Genomic DNA, 23331 nt, shown 5'->3' with positions numbered 1-23331 from the left:
ATATCTTGTTTGCATTGACTATTTCTCGAAGTACATAGAAATAGCAGTAATGCAAAGAGGATGTACAGCTTTACTAGTTATAATAGAACTAAAATCAATTTTTGCAAGGCATGGAATACCTGTCACATTAATCTCAGACAATGGTCCTCCATTTGGTTCCAATGAATTTGCTAACTTTGTTAAAACTTGGCATATAAATCACGTGACAGCTAGTCCACACCATGCTCAATCAAATGGTCAAGTAGAAAGGAGTATAGGCACTTTGAAAAATATGATTATTAAAGCATTTGAGTGCAATGAAGATCCATATTTGGCTCTTCTACAATATCGTACAACTCCTAACGAAAGTTTGAACTCCCCATCACAATTGTTAATGAGTCGCTTACTCAGAACGCGACTACCCATTAAAGAATCTCTTTTGCAATCACAATTAACAGATTTGAATAAGCAAAAACAATTTATTGAAAGGATGAATTTTAAAAAATCTCATTATTTCAATAAATCATGTAAAACTCTTAATGATCTCGTAGTGGGACAAAAAGTGTTATTCAAAAAGGCACTTGCAGATAAAAAATGGCACATAGGTACAATTGTAAGTGTAGGACCTTTACCACGAACTTATCAAGTACAAAATGCAGAAGGCACATTATACCGCAGAAACCGAATGTTCTTTAAACCCTTAAAAACAATGGAAACTGAAATTGCTGATGTTAATAATGATAATGAAGGATTATTAACTAACAGTAATTCAGACAATTCATTACTAATTGTTCCAAACCCAATTAGGTCAGAAACGGTGAATGATTCTGAAATACAGGTGAATGATTCTGAAAGGCACACACGATCAGGTCGTTTAATTAAGACCCCAAGTAGACTAAACTTGTAGTAATGTTTGTAATTATATGTAATGTTTGTTATTTTAAGTATACTTTGTATTATTAAGGAAAGGGAGATGTTATAGTATATCTGTATGTTATAAAACGTGGCAACTATGTCTTTCGTAAAGGTTGCCAAGACGAAGCCGGTACGCTTGACACGACAGCTGCTCGATGGCCGGTGACATGACAATTGTCTAATAAAGATCTGTTCCGCTACCTGTGTGTTAATATATTAATCCAAGCAATCACCCAACATAATATATACAAAGTGGGACCTTTCAACATTTTGTGCTATTCAATTTCAAAATTTTAAAATGACCGCCATTTTGTTGTAATTTTTTTGTAAAAAAGTTTTGTACAAAAGTTGTACATTGATTTTTAAAAAATATCTAATTTTTTGAAATCCGACTATAAAAGATGGCGCGGATTCTCCGTTAATAAAACAAAATAACCAATGCCCTTGTTTGGATCTAATTGTCATCAACAAAATGCGATACAAATCTATTTCATGCAGTTGATTTTCACAGGCCCTTTAGGAATATTCAAATTACGTTAAACAAAATTGCTATGCAAAGTTCCTAAAAATATAACCTTTAGAGTAGAAATATGGAAACAAATTGCGATAGCACACCCGCCCTGGGCTTAAATTGATTGATAAACGATACAATATAAAATAAACAAAGAAATTTTAATTTTTACTAAGTAGGTAACTACGCTCTAAATTTACCTACAAAACTTAGGAATATGAAGAATGAGAATTCCCAACTTCTTCCATGTACTGTAACTTCAACTTTTGATGGTCATACTTCCCTACATTGTTTCGAGGTAGCTCTTTCATAACCAACACTCCGCCTTTAAGATCTTTGTAACTTGATACTTTCTTTGATACGAATTCTTTCAGTTTGTCAGTATCGACTACAGTTCCTGGTTTTGTAGTAACGTACGCTCTAGGAACTTCGCCATAACTATCATGTGGGATTCCGATCACTATTACTTCCAAAATATTAGGGTAACTTCGAATAATATTCTGCAGCTCTGCAGGTGCCACAACATATCCTTTTACTTTTATCATGTTTTTAATACGGTCAATCAGGTAGAAATTCTTATTGTGATCGTAGCGGACCATATCACCTGTTTTGAACCACCCATCCGTAATGGTTTTGGCCGTCTCCTCAGGCTTGTTATGGTATCCCTTCATTACTTGTGGTCCCTTGACCCATAGTTCACCTTTTTCCATTTCACTCAAAGGAGCTTGGTTATCCACTCCTACCACTTTCATTTCGGTGTTAGGTACGGGGATACCAATCGAACCCAAACTAGAATTAATTCTACGGGTTGTTGTGAGTATACCGCATTCACTCGAACCATATCCTAACGATTAATAATTTTTGCTAGAATACTATCAGAATGGCACTCACCTTGCATTACGTAAATTTTTTTCCCCGACATTTTAATAAAACGTTCCTGTGCCAAAGCTGAAAGGGGAGCAGAGCCTATAGTAACCACTCGCAGTGATTGTAACAGTTTTGGATCCACTCTGTTGCTATTGATGATGAATTGTACTGAAAGAACGTGCAGTGTTTATTGATTCCGGACTAATTGATAACTCACCTGTCGCCGGCACGGTATACAGCGCCGTAAGTTGATGTTTTTCAAACAGGTTTACGAATATATCGGGACTAAACTTTGGAACGGTCACAAGCTTCGACAGATTGTATAAACCACCCATTAGTAATCCACCAAAACCGTACATGTGAGTGAAAGGCAGAATTGCTGGCACGACATCTTGGTGATTTCCTAAAGTGGAACGTATTCAGTTTTTTTATTCTGGTGATATCGAATGAGGAACCATATCGATGCACATATAGGTACCTACATGCGTACCTTTGGGTGAAATTGAAATGGACGATGGCGTGAATTCCAAATAAACTAAGGGTTCAAAATGCATCATTTGAGAAATACGAAAACAGATTCAAGCTCAATTCTTGCCCGGATAACGAAAAAGTGTGCAAATTTTACAAAACTGTTTATTAATTTAAGAGCAACATTATTATAATCATCAGTCTTTGCATATACCTGTACACTGTGTCCAAGACAAAGTTTGCCTATCGGACAAAATTTCCTCGAAAATGGAAAATTTGTCCCATAGATATTCTAACGTTGAGGCAACTAGAAAACCGACAAGGGTCCACGTTAACTCAAACTCTTTATGATTCGGCCATTGAATACCGAAACATTTTTTTATCTGTATAACAGTGTGTGAACCAATGTAGAGGAAATTCCTCCTACTCACTTACGGCATCGTGTTTTGGTGGCCGAAACTACAGCAATCAAGCGCAGTCAGCAAAATAAGCGGTGTCCATGTATCTAGCCGACTTGTGCACCACAGGAGCTCAAAGATTCACCTCGGTAACTGCACTTAATACATTGCAGGACCTACCTCCCAATGAATGAGTGCGTACAAACCACATAACACGAACCAGTAGCAACACTGAGGTTAGTGTTATCTGTATATCAAGATCAAGATTCCAATTCTAGCACTGAAATCAGACCTTACGAAAATCTCTAAGACGCTTAATTATTAGACACAATACTGAAACAGTTAAAGGGACAGATGTCGGAATACCTACAGTACAATAAGCCAGAGGTTGACGTGCATTATGCCAAATTCAGGCAGCCGGAACCACTAATCTACTCTAACGTAATCTAGATTCTAGATATTATATACCGTACGAAGTGTTTGGCTATCATGCATAGTATAAGAAATGGTAGGAATGAATAGTTCCTTATTCGATTATTAGGAGCAGCTAGGTACCGGTTGTTGTTTCCAAAACTCGTATTTCATCGATGGCATTCGCCTGTAAAACATTGGCAGTCAAATTTCGGTGAGAGTATAATATTCCCTTAGGCAATCCGGTTGTTCCACTAGAAAAGGGCATTAATGCAATATCGCTGCTCTCCAAATACACGTTCACATCCAAATTGGCCGGAGAGTCAACCAACTCTTGAAAGTTAATCGCTGTTTCTGGTGTTGCATCGGTTTTCTAAAACAATTGTGTTTACCATGAGGTACTACCTAACCCATTTACATTTTAAATCAATTTTATTTAAACAAATTAAAAATTAAAAATTTCTAAAGATTAAAAATTCATAATAAATAATAAATTCTTCCATGGGTGATCGCAGTTGCAAGCGTCCCCAGTATAGCAATACTTATTCTTTGTCGTATTTAATTTAATTTATGGGAAATTGAGTAGTAGAGACTTAGTTTTTACCTCTGTCTTGATTGTTAAAATTGGCATATTCGGTACGGGAATTGACATTTTCGCTGTATTGTATAGGGAGCATGTGGTAATAATCACTTTGGATCCGGAGTCGTTAAGCTGCCTACGTAATTCATCTGGAAACAAATCAAAAATTGTACCTACCTATTTAGCATATAATAGAAAAAAAAATCGCACGTAATTAGACTAAGTCTGGGAAACGCAGAACTGAAAAAACAAAAAAGTTGCGGGGTTAATTAATGGCGGTGGCCCAAATGCAATTCGTGGAGATGGACGAATCGGATTAAAGATGGCTAATTTAATTACTCGGTGCTATTTTGTGGGTACTTTTTAAATCAAAAAAGGGTAGGGAGTAATCCAGAGTAGCGTTTCGAGGGGGTTCGGATTTTGGACGTCGAGACAGTCACGCACAGTGGTCCTGAACTTGTCTCTCTTTCTGGGCCTTTCTTGAACATTAAAGTTCCCGCCAGTTTTTCCGCAAAATTTACAGTTAAAAAAGTGCGAAACCTGCAAGCGGATTAAATGTATACGGTGAAAAGTCAGCCGAGCGGAAACGTATCAATGGAATTTACACCTAAAATTATTATTTTTGGTTAGAGGGAAAAGCAGTTTTAAGCCGAGCGACCGTTTTCCGACGGAATTTAATTAAACCTGTCGTTTGAATATACGACCAAAAGGATTATTGTGAACGGCGTTAGTGTCGCCGTGAACAAAAAGAAAGGGTCGATTCTCTTAATTAGGACTTGTAGCAAACATCTTGAGCGAATGTGTTCTCACCATTCGCAAGTTCAATCCATCTTAAAATTAAGTTATTTCAATTCTCGCCACAAGGTTAAAGTAGTTAGAGCGCCTAGGTAAAAGTAACAAGAAGTTGGTGAAAATTTGGTCACTTATTCTCTGAGAGACGCACTTTCTAATGGTCAAAAGAAAAAAGTGTTCCTATGTGCCGTTTCTGAGATATTTGACAGTAAAAACAGGGTATTTTAACATGGGCTCTTATGGATAGACTCAGTTTTTCTGAGCTAGCGAAGGTTTTTGTATCAAAACTTAAATGAGATGGGTCTCATTAGAAGCGAAATTTTGTGACGAATCTAAATATGCACGGAAAAGTACATGTTCATGATGAAATAAGGAAGATGTTTACCGCCGGAGCGGCGTCTGCTTTGACGCGGCGGCAAGCTATGCAGCACGCGTTTAAACCTGATGACTTTTCCACTAGGTCTAGTATATAGCTGAGCTAGGACAATCTTTTCCTTCTTCTGCTGAGCACTTTTCTTCACAAAAGGCATGGTGTCTTTCAGAAAGAACACCAAAACCAGCGATATTTATAAAGGCCTGCACACGTCTTGTTGACACACTGATCGGATCGAGATCAAGATAGCGGCTGGGGATCTCTGGCGCCAACATCGAAAAACCAAATCCACTACACCGACTTCACGTAAAACGCCAAATTATTGTTTCCAGGCTTTTACATACGTCTCGCATACGTTTTGATTAAAAATAAATATATTCGTTTAGGATTTACCGCTTACACTGTGAATATTTAGTCGCGGTGTGTCGTCAACATTTAGTGTGCAAAGGTTTGAAACAGGGTCGAAAAGTAGGGAGACTCGTCAAGTTGACTACTGTATATACCTTTTTAAAAATCATGATTCATGTGAGACGTTTGCATTGTGCTGAGGTACAAAATACAACTCATACCGTATTTCTAATTATGTTTCCTTCATAACAACGTTTTTTTGGGGACGTTTACCGTAAATAATAGGTAGGCCGAGTACATCGCTTGACTTCAGCCGAACGCGCTCTAACTACTTTAATTAGGACTTGTAGCAAACATCTTGAGCGAACGTGTTCTCACCATTCGCAAGTTCAATCCAAGGTTAATGATGTGTAAGGATAGATAAAGTGAAACAGTTGAGTGTGCATTCTAATGACATATGTCATTCTTATTTCAAATGCACGATATAAAATGACGTCCAGAACATATGACAAATCTGTTTCTATAGCAAAGTACGCGATGGCAGAACCTAAGCTTGCTACTTTTGACGTCTCTAAATTAAATTCAGAATTCTCAGAAGCTTTACAATGATATGTATGGCTTCTGATATAAAATAAAGTTTTGTATTATACACGACGATAAATGGAAACTATCCATCTCGTGAAAGTTAATTCACTCAATGGTTAAAATATCCCTTTATCGTCTTGTAGGATTTTAAATTGCACTATAAACTGTCCATACTTATTAAGAAATATAAACATTAATGCGCCATCGCGAACATTACGTAGTGCACCTATATTTTATGTACCCTATCATAAAACAAGATACGGGCAAAATCATCTCCCATTTCTAGGATGTGCACCTCTGCCAACACTCTTTGCAAGAATTTTAGCTTTTTTGGTTTGCCTATATCTTTGTTTAAAAATTATTATTTATAGAAAATCGATCTCTCTTGGAGTAACCATATTAGTTTTAATATTTCCGTCTTGTAGGTATATCGTTTGTGTTAGTTTTATGTAGTTGTTTAGCTTTTCTAATAAATTAATTAATTAATTAATTCTTATAAATCGCACGTTAAGTTATTCCTTAGTGCTGTTCGACTCACTTACGCACTGCTTTTCACGTTTCGTTTTACTTATAGGTATGTATTGATACGTATATATTTTGTTATAATGGTCAACCGTAAATAAATAAATAAATTTCAATAACAATTTTGATTGGCAATAGATAATAAACACCGAAAGTTCAATGGCAGCGTATTTCCGTCGAGCTCGTCAATTCCAAAGAAAACCCTGAAACCATTGAATGCAGCCATGTCTCAAATCCAATTCGTCGTTATCCATTGGTCAATTTCGAAGGGCCATACCGTCTGGTATTGTATGAAAACCATCGCCTCTAAACAATATTCTCTATGAGGTACTGTGATTTTTGATTTGTATAAAATTAAGGGTTGGTCCTCTTTAAGAAAAATTTGCGTAAAACATATTTAAGTAACATTGTCAACTTTCGGTTTTCTTAAAGGTTGTAAATAGAAAAAAATGGATAGTGACTGTAAGTAGGTAACTCTAATAATCTCTTTGCAGAAAGAACTATCATGAAGTATTATATGTTCAAAATGCTCACCGTGAACTTCTTGGTAACACATTTTATTTAAGAACTGTGGCGAATTTCGGTAATCAGATGATGTTATCTTTTACCTGAATTTTTGCAATAAATTTGAAAATTAACATTTTTAGGCAGAAGAACCTCTCAAGCGATATATCACAAGCCCTTACATCCCATTTAGAGAATTGGGGAGAGTAAAATTGTCATTCTGAGGAGGTTGAAGGTAGAGATCACATTTTCACGTTGAAGAACGTCAATTTATCATCTAAATTTGACGTGATTTTGGGATTTTGTGTGCGTACACCAACAGAAATAATAAATTTATTCCATTTCCACAGTCCACATTATTAGTTACGGTTTAGAGGTAGTTAGACTTCCCTAAATGGGAGCTATTGCGGTAAGGTAGATTCATGGGAGTGAGATTTTTTTTGGTTACTCTTTCGGGGTAACCACTACACTTTAAATTTAAAAAAATGTCATAACGCACTTACCTGACGTTGCCAAAGGACTGATGGTAGTTATAACTAAATTTGCCTTTAAAAGGCCTAAAGCGCATATCGCAAACTCGGGAACATTGGGAAGAAATACTGCAACTACGTCACCTTTGCGCAGTTTAAACTTTTTGATAATCGCTTGGCTCAAGTTTAACGCCTTTCTTCTAATTTCTTCGAAAGTATACCTTCTGCCCGTCACATGACACTCCTGTTGTAAAAGGATGATCTTTCGAAGATGGTTAGTAGCTATAACAAGATGCTTACCACTGCAATTTTCTCTGGAAATCTTCCACATCTTTCAAAAATAATATCCGGTACTGTTGCGTTGGGAATGTCAATGTTTGGAAGTGGTGACGGAATGATATATGAATGATGTGAATGAAACCGTTTTCGAATTTGAAATTTGAGTGTGCTCCTCAATGACCTTATACTTAGGATTTTAAGATACATTATGCTGGTCTTCTATTGATTAAGCAGCTTGACTGTATAGTGGATGACTGGATGGTGAGCTACTTTTATAACTTGTGAACTGCCATTTCGCATTAGGTTGATTGTTCTAAATTGTTTTGTACAATGCGCACATGAATTATTACTTAATTCAAGTTTTCTCACAACCAAATGTTATGATTACAAAGTAACATTCATATATTATTAATGTAAAATTATTCATAAACACCATACGAAAAACCGTGTTAATTGTCCCAACTACACATTTAATAAATTAGTAAATAGCTCGAGTAGGATTTAGATGACATGTCGTGACTGTCTAAATTTCACATCGTCCATGTTAACCTCTGGCTTATTTTTGCTGTCGGTGTGTTCAAATCTGTATTTCAACATCTGTCCCTATTATATCTGCATCAGGTTCGAGGTTTCTGACTGTGGATTCCAGCCCCTAGCCTGTGTTTTTTCGTTTCCAATGTGGGACATTCGATATGTGGTAAGCAGTTTCGTCCTTCGAACAGTCTGCAAGTTAATTCATCTCTATATAGATGCCAAATCTTCGGCTGTCGGCATGAATGTTCTAAACCTCCAACTCTGGTCAACAGGCTGACGATTTCCCCCTTTTTGCGATCGCCAGCCTTCGTACTGTATATGATTTCCATCTATTCAAATGTTGTTCTTACTGAGTCGTGGGTAATACGTGTCATGTTTTAGGAGAATTTTTCGAATTCGCCTTATGTAATGGTTTTGTCCGTCCATCTGTTGCTCGTCTAACTCGAGAACAAAAAGAGTCACCAATATTTTTATTTATTTTTTTGCCTTTATTGGGTATCAAACCTTCACCAATGGATTTGTACGAGTTCAAAGATCAGAATGAACTGAACTAATAAACTTCGTGTTTCCGAATGCGAGCTGTGCGCAAAAAATCCTCTACTAAAAATCGTATGGGATTCTTCGTATCTTGTTTTGTATACCCGTCCTCGGTGCGAGGTTCATAAAGCAACTGCGAGCTTCAACGTTTGCAAGTTTGTCTTTACCGCATTTTTTAAGAAGTAAAAGAAATGTTTGCGTTTTGTCCGTGCGTCCGTCCGTCCGGACCCACTTCTGCCGTTTTGAACTACTTCTAGGGGAATGGTCTTAGAGTTGTAATGTACTTAACCCCCAGGTTCTACACTAACTTCACACTACAAGAACACGGAAATAAAGTCAACCCGGCAGCGTTTAAAAATGGCCACCCGAATGACTATTCCCTCCAAAACTAAACAAGATCCCGCTTAAATTTGAAAAGTGGCACGTGATAAAACATCTAAGGCAGGCCCCCCTTACGTTTGTTGTAGACAACGCTTTGACCTGAAGCACAGTAGGGAAGGGAAGGAACGTTAAATAAAACACTGAAATTGTGAAAAGTTTGTTTAATAATGATCGTAATTATTAAGATTGTGAAATCCCGGAAATTTAGTTGATGTACATTAATATCAACAAAGCAAGCAAAGCCAAAAGGTGCCCTACTCTCGCAAAAGGGTAAAAAGAGTACGAGATAAGAAAAACCTTGCAGTTTGATTAATACAGTCCAAAAGTTAATTAACAAAATATTTTGTAAACGTTTAAGCAGTAGTTAACAAAGATAGTAAATGCATATATACAATGTTGGTTACACTCAAGGTTAAAAGCAAGTTTTTGGGAACAATGGGCCAGGTAGTAGCAGGTACCTAAATTCTGAGAAAGGGTTACGAGTACAGGATGTGACTCATCTTTGGTGCAATAAAGTCCTTTTGTTAAAAGCAAGATGGAAAATTACATGGCCTTGTAGGCAAATTTAACTAAAAACAAGATATGTGGAAATTATTGAATCGCCACCCATTTATCGCGCATAGATTCTAAACTGAAGAGCTTTGATTAGCGTAATCCCGCTCCTGCAAGATGAGTAGCCCGCCCCTGGTTTCGAGCCTACAGTTGGATGTTGAAGACAATCACGGAATTAGGTGCCGTACTACAATTTTGGCTACATTTTTTTTACCACCCCCGTGACTGCTTCATTCACGGAGAAAATTGTTAGTAACAAACAACAAGTCAGTACATACCTCAAACGAATTGGTGATTTCCACATATTAAAATACAATGATCAAAACTTATATGAATGTAACTTCAGAGACAAGACCATGTAATTAATATCAATAAACATAAATTAAGCAAACATTACACCAAAAACGTAAACAATTACAAACAATAGCATAACGGTATCACACATGTGATTCTGCATTACGGTTAAACCAAGTAAATTTCAAAAACAAAGATTGAAACACACACAAAATTTAAAAAAATGCGGCATACAAAACACAAATACAATATAAAGAAATGCAAAAACTACTACTGCATTAAATAACACAAAATAACAACAAACATTCATGGAGCGACGCGTTCACCATCGCCATTCAAGACAAGATGCCAAACGTAACACCCGTTCGTGCTTTCTAGGTGGCGCAGGCAGCTTTTCCTCACCTAGAAATTAAAATTAATTTGATCTCTCATTGTATTCTAATTAAATGTCTCGACGAAAGGAACCGTTTTCTACCAACTACTGCCCTTCTTTCTGTCCTATTATCAAAGTACGGGGGGAGGGGAAGGGGGGGGAACTAGTTTTATCCTTCATGGTACTCTAATGAAAGGTCTTAATGAAAGGAATTAATCTCTACCAACCATAGCCTCCTCCTCGACCTCTTATCGTGATCGGGTAATTCCCATAACCTCAACAACGGATTGTCGGAAGAGGGTACTCACAAAGAGCGATTGAGACGTTTGCAAGAAGCATGTTCATTGGTGATATCAAAACCAAAGCTATTTCGGTTAAAAAATGCGCTTTATCTGCACAATTTATACTTGTTTCGCTTACCCTGGTGTCCTGGGATCCAGCATAACTTGACGCTGCGCTGTTGTGCGGGCTGCGGGAATGGGATTGTACCGGGTGACAAAATAAGACTGGCCATATCTCGGGAACCATTCGTCGTATGACTTAGGGGTAAAAACATTATTGGGTAAATCGGTTATGAAGAATCGCTGGAAAATATTTTCAAGTTTTAAAAATGACCACCAGAGGGCGTAACTGCTATCTTAAAATTTAAAATTGCATTTTCTTTAAATTTCGCATAATAAACTAAACAATCTTTTTTCAGATTTTAAAAGAGAACCAGTTTATATATCATTTTCGTAAAAACAAAAACTCAGTTATTTCAAAAACATAGATGGCGTGGGGCGTTCAATTGTTTATGCAATAACCTGCTTTAACTTCTTAACCGTTTGACGTATTTTAACAAATTTGGTATCGTTGAAAAGAGCATTCCTTGGGCCACAAGAATACCTATAGTTAATTTAGTTGAATCCTTCTCCGCCAGGGGGCTAGTTTTGACACTATGATCCTAAATCCTAAAAAAATAAAAAAATCAAATGGAACGGTATGACCTTTTCTTTATCACAAAGTAGCCAAATAACACCCAAAGAGGCCAGTGAAAACCGTTTTGCAAAATCTCGTTCCTAACCTCAAATATTGGCAAAATGAGATTAATTAATTAATTAATAAAAATGCTTAAATTGTATCTTATTTGACGTATTTCCGGTATTTGTCGATGGCGCGAAAGTTTGTTTGGAACAGGACCCTACGCTTTTAGGTAGGCCTTGGAAAATTAAACAAATGAAGCACGATGCATTATAAAATAATAACAGTCGTAATTTGTAAATTATTCTGCTGTGTTTACGTTCAGAAAGAGTAGTTTTTTGAATTTGTGATCTTTTCTAAAATGCCGATTTCTAACCAAGAAGAATTTAATATGCTGGCGGCGATGGTTCGTGGTTGATTCGGATAACGCAAATAGAAGATGTGGGCAGCGATGGTCGCATTTTGAAAATACTCAAATATATCGCTAGCATATTAAATGCTTCTTGGTTAGAAATCGGCATTTTAGAAAAAATTACAAATTCAAAAAACTGCACTTTCTAAATGTAAACACAGCAGAATAAATTACAAATTACGGCAATTATTATTAACGAGCTCTTAGCGAGTTTATAATTTTGAGGTGTCTGTCCGTCCGTCCGTCCGTCCGTTAGCACGATAATAAACGAATGGACCGATTACAATGAAATTTTGCAGGTGGATTCTTTATCAAATTTGTAGACCGGAGTTCGTGAATTAGCAATGTAGCCCAAAAAATAAAGTAGGCCCTTTTGACATCTCCGTTAGTTATGAACCGAATTGCATGAAATTCAATATGCGCATAGCTTTAGCCATATAAAACACAATTCCAAAAGTTGAGCCTAATCGATCAGCATTCACAGTGCCCTTTGCGCATCTCGACCATTTACAGACTGAATTGCAAACTTTCTTATTTATGAAGGTATTTAAATGAAATTAGATACATAGCCTCTTGGAATAAAAGCAAATTTAACGCCAGTTTCAAAATTTGGTTTTGCGCATACGCAGTGCCAACTTTCTTATTTATGAAGGCATTTAAATGAAATTTGATACATAGCCACTTGGAATAAAAGCAAATGAAGCGCCATTTTCCAAATTTGGTTTTGTGTAGGATGTGCAGTGCCCACTTTCTTATTTATGGAAGCAATTAAATGAAATTTCATACATATACACTTTAAATAAAAGCAAAACTTACATCAGGTTTAAAATTTGGTTTTGCACATGCTATAGCCATACCCAGGAGCTCGTTTGCTACATTTGTTTAATTTATTTTATAATGAATCGTGTTTCATTTGTTTAATTTTCCAAGGCCTACCTAAAAGTGTAGGGTGCTTTTCTTTCGCGCCATCGACAAATACCGGAAATACGTAAAAAGTAAATTTAAGATACAATTTAAGCATTTTTATTAATTAATTAATTAATTAATTAATCTCATTTTTCCAATATTTGAGGTCAGGAACGAGATTTTGAAAAACGGTTTTCACTGGCCTCTTTGGATGTTATTTGGCTACTTTTTCATAAAGAAAAAGTCATCCCCCCATCATTCCCATAGTCCCATAGCCCCCCCCCCTAAATCCGGTACTGCTTTAGGTATAAAATTACAATTTATTTAAAGGTAAAATTGCATAAACGAAATACGTATTAATATGTCAAAGACGCTTTACCTAACATTGTAAATGGTGTTACAAAGTAGAAAATTAATACTTATATTGTTCTTTCAAATAGCACTATGGAAAATAGTTCTGCAGTCGTAAACAAAGTCTGTTTCAAAAATTACACCACACATTATTATTGGTTGTACTAAATGACCAATATAAAGAAATAGAAATCAGGCACCACGCGTTCCAATCGAGTGCATGTAGTCTAATTTGAGTTTCCTGCGCAATAGTTTTCCCATAATGTTCTTCGGTAGATAGTCCACAACCACAATACCCCCTTTAATATCTTTATAGTTTGATACTTTACTAGACACAAACTGTTTCAATTCGTCCGTGTTTATTTGGGAGCCCGATTTTACAGTGATGTACGCCCTTGGCACCTCTCCGTACCTTTCGTGTGGTATGCCAATGACGGTCGCATCTGAAACGTTGCTATGGCTACGTATTACGTCTTCCAGCTCGGCGGGCGACACCTGATATCCTTTCACTTTAATTAAATCTTTTAGACGATCCACAATGTAAAAGTTTCTATTGTCGTCGTAGTAAACTAGATCTCCCGTTCGCATCCATCCATCGGTGAACGCTTTGGAGTATTCTTCTGGCCTATTATGGTACCCATGCATGAGCTGTGGTCCTTTGAATAGTAACTCGCCCTGTTGGAAAGGTTGTTGGTCTGCGTTCGGCGCGTCTACCGCAACGACTCTGATTTCGGTATTAGGAAGCGGCGCGCCAACAGACCCTTGGTTTTCACTATGTTTTTGACTTGAGGTAACTAGACCAGATTCGCTCGTTCCAAAACCTAAAATAAATTATTAGTGGATGTGGATGCGGAATTTTTTACCTTGCACCACGCATACGTCCTTGCCAACCTTTCGAATGAATTGCTCTTGATGGGCAGCCGAAAGAGGAGCCGAGGCTGATGCTACCATACGCACCGATTCTAAGTGATTGCGTTTGATGACTTCACTGTTTGTCATGAATGAAACTGAAAACGTTAATTATCATCAGCTAATTATAAGTCTATGTCCTCACTTAGGGTAGGCACCGCGAAAAGGGCCGTCGGCTTGTACCTTTCAAGTATATCAACAAATACATTTGGTTTAAACTTCGGAACGGTTACAAGCTTTGACATATTCATAAAACCATTGAGCATCAAAATTACCAGACCGTACATATGTATAAAGGGTGGTACAGCAGGAACAATGTCTTGGTGGTCAGCTAAAAAATAAAATTGAACTTTGGCGAGTGTTAGCGTACCCAACCTGTTGCTGTTTCGAGAATTTTTACTTCATGAATATTTATTTGACTTAAATTTGCAACTAAACTACGGTGGGTATGGAGAACGCCTTTAGGAGAACCAGTTGTTCCACTCGAATAAGGCATTAGAGCGACATCAGTACTTCCCATATCCTCATCAAGTTTCAAATCCAAAATGCAGTTAGTAAATTCCTGAAAATTAGCCGATCCTGCCGGTATTGCGTCAGACCGCTGAAATTGAAATTGAAATGTATTGAAATCGATATAAATGCATAAGCAAACGTGTTTAATTGTGTACCAGGAATAGATAAAAAAACAAGGTTGAAGAAAAGTAGAATAAACTTCAGTCCGTGAATTAATTTACATGCATGATGTAAATTAGAACATTTGGATATCGTTTATACGCTTATTTACGATAACGGTAGGTATAACCATTGAATAACGTAATTTTTCACTCACGGTATAACACAACACTGTTAATCAGCCCTGTGGTGTCTCAGAAATATCTGCCAAAAAACGTTATTTTAGTATGGGCAAAATAACGTTTTTTACAGAATATAAGATACCTAACCTACAGGTTGAGTTTAAAGTTAGTGATATATCACATGACTGAATTATCATTTTATTTAATTATGCTGTGACATACATCATATTTATGTATTCTAATTAAAATTGCTGCCTTAGTAACTAAGTTTCAAGTTCACACGCTCTATCTATTTACCTCTTACCTCTGTTTTGATGGATATTATTGGCACATCTGGTGTCGGAAGTGAAGCACTCGCTAGTGGATGTAATGAGCATGTGGTAATTACAGCCCTCGTGTTCGAATCTGATAGCTGGCGCTTAAGTTCTTCTAAATCAGAAGTAAGAAGTTTATTTTAGTGACCTAACAATTTTCAAAAATGTTTCAAGCAAATGTAGGTGATATTACTTAGATTAACAAAAGTTTTAACTTAGTGTTTCATTAACCTTTTTGTATGTTTGGGTGGCCTCTTAACACTATTTAAATTCGTAAAATGGGAAGTTGCGTGTACAAAGAAACACATCAAAATGACACAGCTGAAATACCAGTAATTTAACACTACATGTACAGATGAGAACGCAAGCAGTATTCATTTTAAGGTCGATTATTCCAAACAAAATCACATACGAAACGGAAGAAAAGGTAATTAGAGAGTCCCCTTCTCATATTTCTAAGACACAAGAGCTGCACGAGATGAGGAAGCAACATATACAGCGAAGAATCGGAACTGTACATATTAGGTACTCCCTCCTATTAGTCGAACATGTAGGGCAGCATCATACAAATAATATACTTTCACATGAATACATAAATAAATGCTACACGTACATAGAAATAAAATCTGTGCAGAACGGTCGCAGTTCAAGACATCACCATTGCTGTATAGCCAGAACATTTCGTATTTTTCCCATACAGCTAGTTATCCTGTCAGATGTTAGGTGTGTTGTCTATAACCGTGGGGGTAATCAGATAATTTTATTATTTTATGTTAATTTTTGCAATCGATTTAAAAACAATAATAATATTTTTGGATAAAGAATGAATTAAGATACCTTTTATGGTCACAATATTTTGGCGACCGTAACAGGACTATTTTTGATGGTGTTTCGAGAACTAACTATGGGAGAAGAAAGAGTGCTATTGAGCATATACGCGGATTATCGATTTTTTGTAGTTTTTGATTGTCATAGATGGATACCCTGAAGAAGAACGCGGAGTTTTACGAGCAAGTTTTACCAGATTTGCAAATGATCTGGAAAACCAGTTGAACGCAGCCGAGGTGGATCTTATTACAAGGGAGCTTGTTTTAGGTGTTTGAAAACAGGACATCAGGCGCGTAAATGTCGCTTTCGAGTATGATGCACCACTTGCAATAAAACTAATCTTCAGGTAATGTGTCCCGATTCGGCAGCGCGTAAGGTTGCGACGCCTTCGAAAAATCAAGGAACAGATGTTAACGTTAAGAATGTTAATATTGATAAAGCTCTGTCCAGCAATATTAACGCATTTTGGGTTGTCAAAGCAGATTATTTTATTTCGATTATGTGTCAATATAGCGCAATAATAAAAGAGTTGTTGACCTTCTAGTTTGATTCGCGACCATCAATTTCTCCGGGGTCAATGCAATACCACCCTCATTCTAAGGGTATTAAATTTAGGCATGCAATTTTTACACACAATGGTGTAATTTTAAAGTAAAAATCGAATGGTCTCAGGATTTTTCCCTGCAGTTAAGAAATACTGTATATTGAAAACAACATTTACTACTGCAACTGTTTTTAGGGGAAACTTTTCGAAAGAAAACAATTCCCCTTACGTGATGGTTTTGTCCGCCCGTATGTTCCTCGTCGAACTGGGGAACGAAAAGAGACAGCTATGTCAAATCTTCACAAATCGATTTCTACGAGTTCAATTGCTATTGAATATGAGCCGGATTATAAGTCTAGTTTCCGAATGCGAGCTGAGTGGCAAAAAATTCCCCTACCAAAAATCGTCTGCAATTCTTGTTGTAGCATGTTTTAGTATACCTACGTCAAATGCAAGATTATATGAAAAACTTGATGAACTAGGAGAATCAGTGGATAACGTAGACAATGATGCATGCGTAGGTATATGTATTGGCAATGGTATCAACAGAGCCTACCCTACCCGTTATGATTGTAAAAGAAATAATGTGAAAAGATGGTAACAATGATCAAAGTTATTAAAAAATTAGAAAAATGAGAAAAAAATAATGGACGCTGAAATCAAATGTATACAGATACTGAGAATTTTAAGCTCCCAAAAGTGTACAACCGCAGCACTGAATAGACTTATTCCTCCCACATTTCGCTGGGGTGAAATCTTACTTTATTATTTTTATCTTGAGTACCTATATGGTTTCTAAGGGATGTATCGGTATCTTGATATTCTAAAATCTCTTCCAGACTTTAAACGCAAGCGTTACTGCTTTCAAAAACAATACTATAGAGGGAATGTCAGCTCATTACTACGTACTAATAAAATTAAAACCAATTTTGGCAACAATTGATCCTCCCACTACACCTAAGGAAATCTAAATTACACCACAGGCTTCGATTTCAAGTTGATGCACGTGTTTAGAAGATACAAATACTCGATGGTTGATCTGTGAATATAGCTAACCTCTAGCTAGAACAATGCATATAGCTTGGTGGGAAATTCACCATTTCAAATGTTAGCGAAAAGTCTAACTTCCCTTAGATTCTACAAAATGTAAGAGATCAAACTTTGAAAATGAATATGATGAATATATTTTACATTAGGTAATTTTATGGGTTTGTTTGTGTACATAGAAATGGAAATATCGCTTTTAGGTAGGTATTTTACGCTGCAATGAAATAGCTTACCACATTTACATATTATGTATATCACTTAATTTAATTATACATTTTCTGAAGCTGTTATTAGTTTCTGTTTAGCTCGGATCTGCGTTGATTTAATCGTTTATATGCATAGATTTACAAGTCTTTTACTTGCAGTAGGCAGGTACTTTATAAGGAAATTATTGTGACACCATGTTACTTTCGTATTTAGTGTTTCTAAAAGACAAAAATTTAACTTCCAAGAAAATTTAATTAAACCAGTAATAAATGTATCCAAGATATATAAGTAAACAACATTTTTTAATATGTAAGGTGAAATAGTTCGAATAATTCGAACGAGGGGGGCGTCAGAGGAACGGATGTTATAGAACTCCGTTTTGGACAAACACCCAGGATGGGTCGACATTAATTTTAAAAAATATAAATTTATCAGTTACCTGGTGTATTCAAAGGACTTAGTGTAGTCGCAATCAAAGATGATTTTAATATTCCCAAAAGACAAATTCCAAATTCCGGAATGTTCGGTAGCAGGATCGCCACCACGTCTCCTTTCCTTAATTTCAATCTTTTCTTCAACGCTCTGCTTAAATTGAGTGATTTAGTTCTAAGCTCGTCATAGGTATATTTTCTTCCAGTACTCGCACATTCCTATTTTGAGAAATGTTTACACTCACTGATTACAAGTCACTTACCGTAGCAATTTTATCAGGAAACTTTCCGCAATTTTCAAAAATGAAATCCGGTACCGTGGCGTCGGGAATTTCAATTTTTTGAAATGGGGATTGCACTATGCAGGGTTTGGTCGAGTAAAATTTTTTTTTAATACCAATTTTTATTAGTTCTCTTAAGGAGGTTGGCGAATTATTCAGCGCAGTACGATACATTTTGATTAAGACTTTTCACGCCACTTGTATCAGTGATACTAAAGAAGTTCTTCCACATTCTTATTTTATAACAAGGTCGCACATTAATTTGTAATTAATAATCCAGAATACTGGGTAGGTAACTTGCGCGTGATAAAATAATGTCCAGCAATTCAATGGATGAATCTGAAAGCAAGCTAAAAACACATTATTCAATGACTTAACATAGTCTCATAACGAAGCTATCATTACCTACATGTTCGAGGTTATATATAATTCTCATAAACTAGTTAATAAAAGCTCAATTGGTATCAAGCAAATATCACACGTCTTAATATCGATAACAGCATAATTAGTGCGTAACTTTTTATGTCGAGTAAAATTTAAATTCGACGAACTTTAGGCGTGCAGGTCCCTTCGATTGGAACACCTTATATGTAATCAACACCTTTTTAAACTGGCGGGGTGGCTGCTATAGTACATTTCCAGAATCATCACCTCATTGGTGAGGTAACATATGGGAATCTCCTTGGCGGATACGTTTGTACAATGGAAGAAGTTTATTACGTACATAGGTAATGTCAAAATGTAGTACCTACTCGAGGGTTTCAAACGATCGCCTTTTAATTGAATAGATATTTTTCCTTCTGCAAGATGTTGAATTGACTGCCAAAAAATATAAATTGTGTCTTTACTGTATTCACATTGAGATATTGATCTTTTGCCGTATTTACAAACGCGAGTATATCTCTGTTAATAGTCTGCAATAGCAATGGTGCTGATTTGTTTAGAACGTTTTTTATTATAAAATATAATTGAGTATTGACAGTCATTAGCATATATGTACTATATTTACTGCCTAATTTTAAAGAGGACTCTAATTTTACGGCATAGATTGAAAATAATATTGGCCCGAATATTAGTCCTTGAGGAACACCACAAGTTATTGCTGCCAGGGTAGAGGAAACTCAATCCACTACTACTTTCTGATACCGATCAAATAGGTAATTTTTAATTAACTGTGTTGCAGAATTCCCAAAACCGATATAATAGAAAATTTTAAACGAAGATTATTTTTTTGTATCAAGCGCTCTCGAGAACTCTACAAATGATTGCGTTTTTCATCACCTAGTCGTTTGTATAATGTCAGTAATTCTTAAAACTTAAAAGGGTTGTAGTGCAGCTATATCTTCGTCTAAAAACAGATTGAATATCATGAAGTAGATTATATTTATATATCTGTCTGAAACTGAATGTTCTTTTATCTACTTATGTGATTTTAGAACACGTTCCAAGGTTTTTGATACAGTTGGAAGAATATTGCTTATAGAACTATTTATTCTAATATATTTTTAAAGTAAAATCTTTCACTGAACTGATATTTTTTATTAGATCAGTAAAAAGTATAAGTCAAAATTCAAAGTACATGCATTTAATGGAGTTAATAAAAAAATACTTATTTAAGTTATTAACATTATGTTATCATTGTACCATTCAAATAAATTATTTATCAATAGGTTGAAGAAATCAATTAAATTTATTTCAAAACAGTCTACAATCTAGTAGAATGGCGTACTCGCGAAATCGGACTGGAAATTGGACTGTTAAATTTTTTTTATAATCTCTATATCTTATTGACTTGCGTTGAAATGTTTCATCTATTTTTATGGTCGGATATTGTGTAAAATTTACGTAGATCTACGATGTCTAATTTTTGTTTAGTCGTATTGTAACTTCTTTTTTTTTGTTTCTTTAATTGTTAATTATTTGTGCTATATGAGTTTATCTCATGTCTTTCTCCGCTTATCGTTGCGATAAGAGTTTGCGTTATCGCTTAAAATTAATTAATTGGATTGAAGGGTTTTAACGTATCCGGTTACCTCTTTTGCCATTGGCCTGTGGCCACCATGGCCCTGTCGCGGTTTGCCTGTTATTTTGCCGTCGTCTCTGTTTTTGCCGTGAGAGGCGTTTTTCATAAAAGTTTGAGTTTGTTTGGCCAGTAAAGTTCATAAAAGGAAAATTTAGTGAATTAAAAGGTTATGAGTGACGGAGTACGTTGGAAAATTTAAAATAATCAGAAGTCATTTTAGTGCTTATGATTCTGAGTTGTGCGCATCGGATTGGGCATTACAGAATGCAGTGTAAGCCTGGTTTTTGGAGTATGCGACAGTATCAAGGTAAAGACTTATTTTGACCTGTTTTGTTCTAGCGCTTGCATGCGTGGTTCTTTTGTCACTGGCACTGTCGTCTACCTGCTCTAGAACTGTACAATCCTTGATTTACAAAAATAAAGCGAACTGCGATACGTAAATGTATTAAAAGTGTTCAGGCGCGAGTCTAAAACTTTACAAGCAAGTAGGTAGTTAACTCGCCTTTACAGTACTTATATGTAATTTATATTGGTGGAATAAAATACGACACTATATTTCATAAATGACAATAAGGTAATACAACGAATTTTCTTCATTATTACACTACGACGCTAGTTCAAATATGTATACCTACAACAAGACAAACAGCGAATGAAAGTGGCAAAACTACAACGCGAAAGAACAATTGTTCTCAAATACCTTTATTGTTTACGCACTAAATGGATGCTTCAGTGTGTAATGGTGTGGTGCCGCTCTTGGGGTTAGGATATGGTTTGACACACACGAGCCGACCAAACTTCTGAGTGTGGCTTCTCGTTGATTGCTTCTACGATGTGAAATTAAAATTTGATACCTTGGTGTACTCTTTACGGATCGGTCGCATAATTCTGGGGCTGTTATTGGTGAACCCTCTACCCAACAACGCAGCTATCCCCCAAATGGGATTACGCCGGAATTTACCAGCGAAAGGTTTAAATACCGACCCGCGACCACGAACAGGCGTCGAAACCGGTAACGCAGTAGTTTCGTTGCCGACTGTTATACGGTAGGTTGTGGGTTCGAATCCCGCTGCCGACTGCTCTGTCTGGTGTTTTGTCAGAGGGATTTGCTCAGACGTACGTACCTTTTGCATAATGTTACCATTATGTTGAAATCTACAAGGCGAATGCTGGGGCAGTACTCTTCCCTCTTAGCACCCTAACTCCTTCCGTTCCCATCCTTAACTTTACCCACCTTACACTCCTGGCTGAAGAGGGTCAGGAAAACCTGAGCAGTCCGCCTCCGCGGTATCCCTCGGGGTACACGTTGACCGTGACCTATTTCTTTTTCCACAGGCATTCTAAGTTTTGCTTAGAGTTAAATACTTACACAAATTTAAACAAAAATGGACGGACAAGAGTCACAAAAAATGCATCAAATTCGTGTCTAGGGAATCGCAATAATCTTCTTGGTCTATTTCCCAACGATCTTGGTGCATGAATAACGATTTTGACATGTTTTGATGATGTGGCCCATATCTTTGAATCAAACATACGCGATTATTAAATGCGCATGTGATCTAGTCTTTCGGCATCAAGATAATGCGTTTAATGGATTTGAAAGCTCCAAATTCATGTGAAACGAATAATTTTGGGTACATTTTGCTTTAAAACTTTTGACCTAGATCACAGAGAGGAGTTATATTGAATTGTTACACATCTAAGACTAAAGTCCGAACTCGATACATGATCTAGGGAATAAAATATGTTGATTTATATTAGCGTCTGACCTTATTGTCGAAAGTACCCGTACGCCAAATTTCAACACGATCGATCACTTTTAAAGAGTTATAGCGAACGCGGACGGACGGACAACAATACAAAACAATAAAGGCTCTGAGAATTCTTAATAATGCACGTGTGTGCGTCTCGTAAGAAAGAAGAGAGCACTTCAAGCACTTCTTCGCAGCAGGGGTTTTATAATCTAATTTATTGGCGCATTATTTCTAATTACTGGAAGAAGGTTTTTGTTTGGTTGAGGTGGTGCTTCGTTATATCATTGAATAATAAGATTTATTATTCAATGGTTATATACTGCAGACAACGAAAACGAGGAAACAAACTAGGTGGTTCGTTACGGTTGGAAAAGAGTGTACATCTCTTTACGTGATTTATCCGCCCGATATGATTGATTGTCAAAACAAAATAACTGTTCCGGGGGCTACGCAGAACGGTCGAAGTTAAATGTTCTGTAAAATGTGTTGCCTAATCATAGGTTAGCAGAATTTACTGTAGGGACAAGAACGGCAACAGATTGAGCTAGAGGAGATAATTTTAAAAGAGAAAATAGGAAGGGAAAGCGCTGTAACGACATAAAGACGAAAAGTTGTAGATGCAAAAAGACAGTAGGCGTGGAGAATTACAGAAGAACGTGAGAACACAGAACAAATGAAAAAGAAGGATTCAATAGCATGGAAATATGTAAAAGAAGAGATAGAGAGACGAAAAGAATCGTATATGCAAGGATCGAAGGACAAGAAAAATAGGTACAGAGCAACTATGGAATAATAAAGGAAGGGAAAAATGGATTATTAGAAAAAAAGGGAGCAAAGTGAGGACTGGCGTTTGATATTATAGGAGGACGGTCCCTATAAAAATTGAGGGAAAAATGG

At 36.4% G+C, this 23331-nt stretch overlaps 2 protein-coding genes across 2 annotated transcripts; both read right to left on the bottom strand.

Moving 5' to 3' along the window:
• Window positions 1-1547: 1547 nt before the first annotated feature.
• Window positions 1548-8246, bottom strand: LOC116168289 (probable 4-coumarate--CoA ligase 3). The gene is made up of 7 exons (XM_031484021.1): window positions 8024-8246; window positions 7757-7967; window positions 4154-4278; window positions 3694-3922; window positions 2490-2675; window positions 2297-2440; window positions 1548-2249 (listed from the first exon to the last, which is right to left on the bottom strand). The coding sequence occupies exons 1-7, from the start codon at window positions 8207-8209 to the stop codon at window positions 1615-1617; spliced, it is 1716 nt and encodes a 571-aa protein (XP_031339881.1). The 5' UTR covers window positions 8210-8246; the 3' UTR covers window positions 1548-1614.
• A 5011-nt stretch (window positions 8247-13257) lies between these two features.
• On the bottom strand, window positions 13258-18986 carry LOC116169733 (4-coumarate--CoA ligase-like 7). Its single transcript, XM_031485889.1, has 7 exons — window positions 18640-18986; window positions 18385-18595; window positions 15310-15434; window positions 14587-14812; window positions 14357-14542; window positions 14166-14309; window positions 13258-14123 (listed from the first exon to the last, which is right to left on the bottom strand). Exons 1-7 carry the CDS (start codon window positions 18829-18831, stop codon window positions 13495-13497), a joined length of 1713 nt encoding a protein of 570 aa, XP_031341749.1. The 5' UTR covers window positions 18832-18986; the 3' UTR covers window positions 13258-13494.
• Window positions 18987-23331: the final 4345 nt, after the last annotated feature.

The sequence above is a fragment of the Photinus pyralis genome, unplaced genomic scaffold, assembly GCF_008802855.1.
Source record: "Photinus pyralis isolate 1611_PpyrPB1 unplaced genomic scaffold, Ppyr1.3 Ppyr1.4_LG4, whole genome shotgun sequence".
Lineage (NCBI taxonomy): Eukaryota > Metazoa > Arthropoda > Insecta > Coleoptera > Lampyridae > Photinus > Photinus pyralis.
Note: the sequence above shows the minus strand (reverse complement) of the source record. Positions and strands in the feature narration are given on the sequence as shown.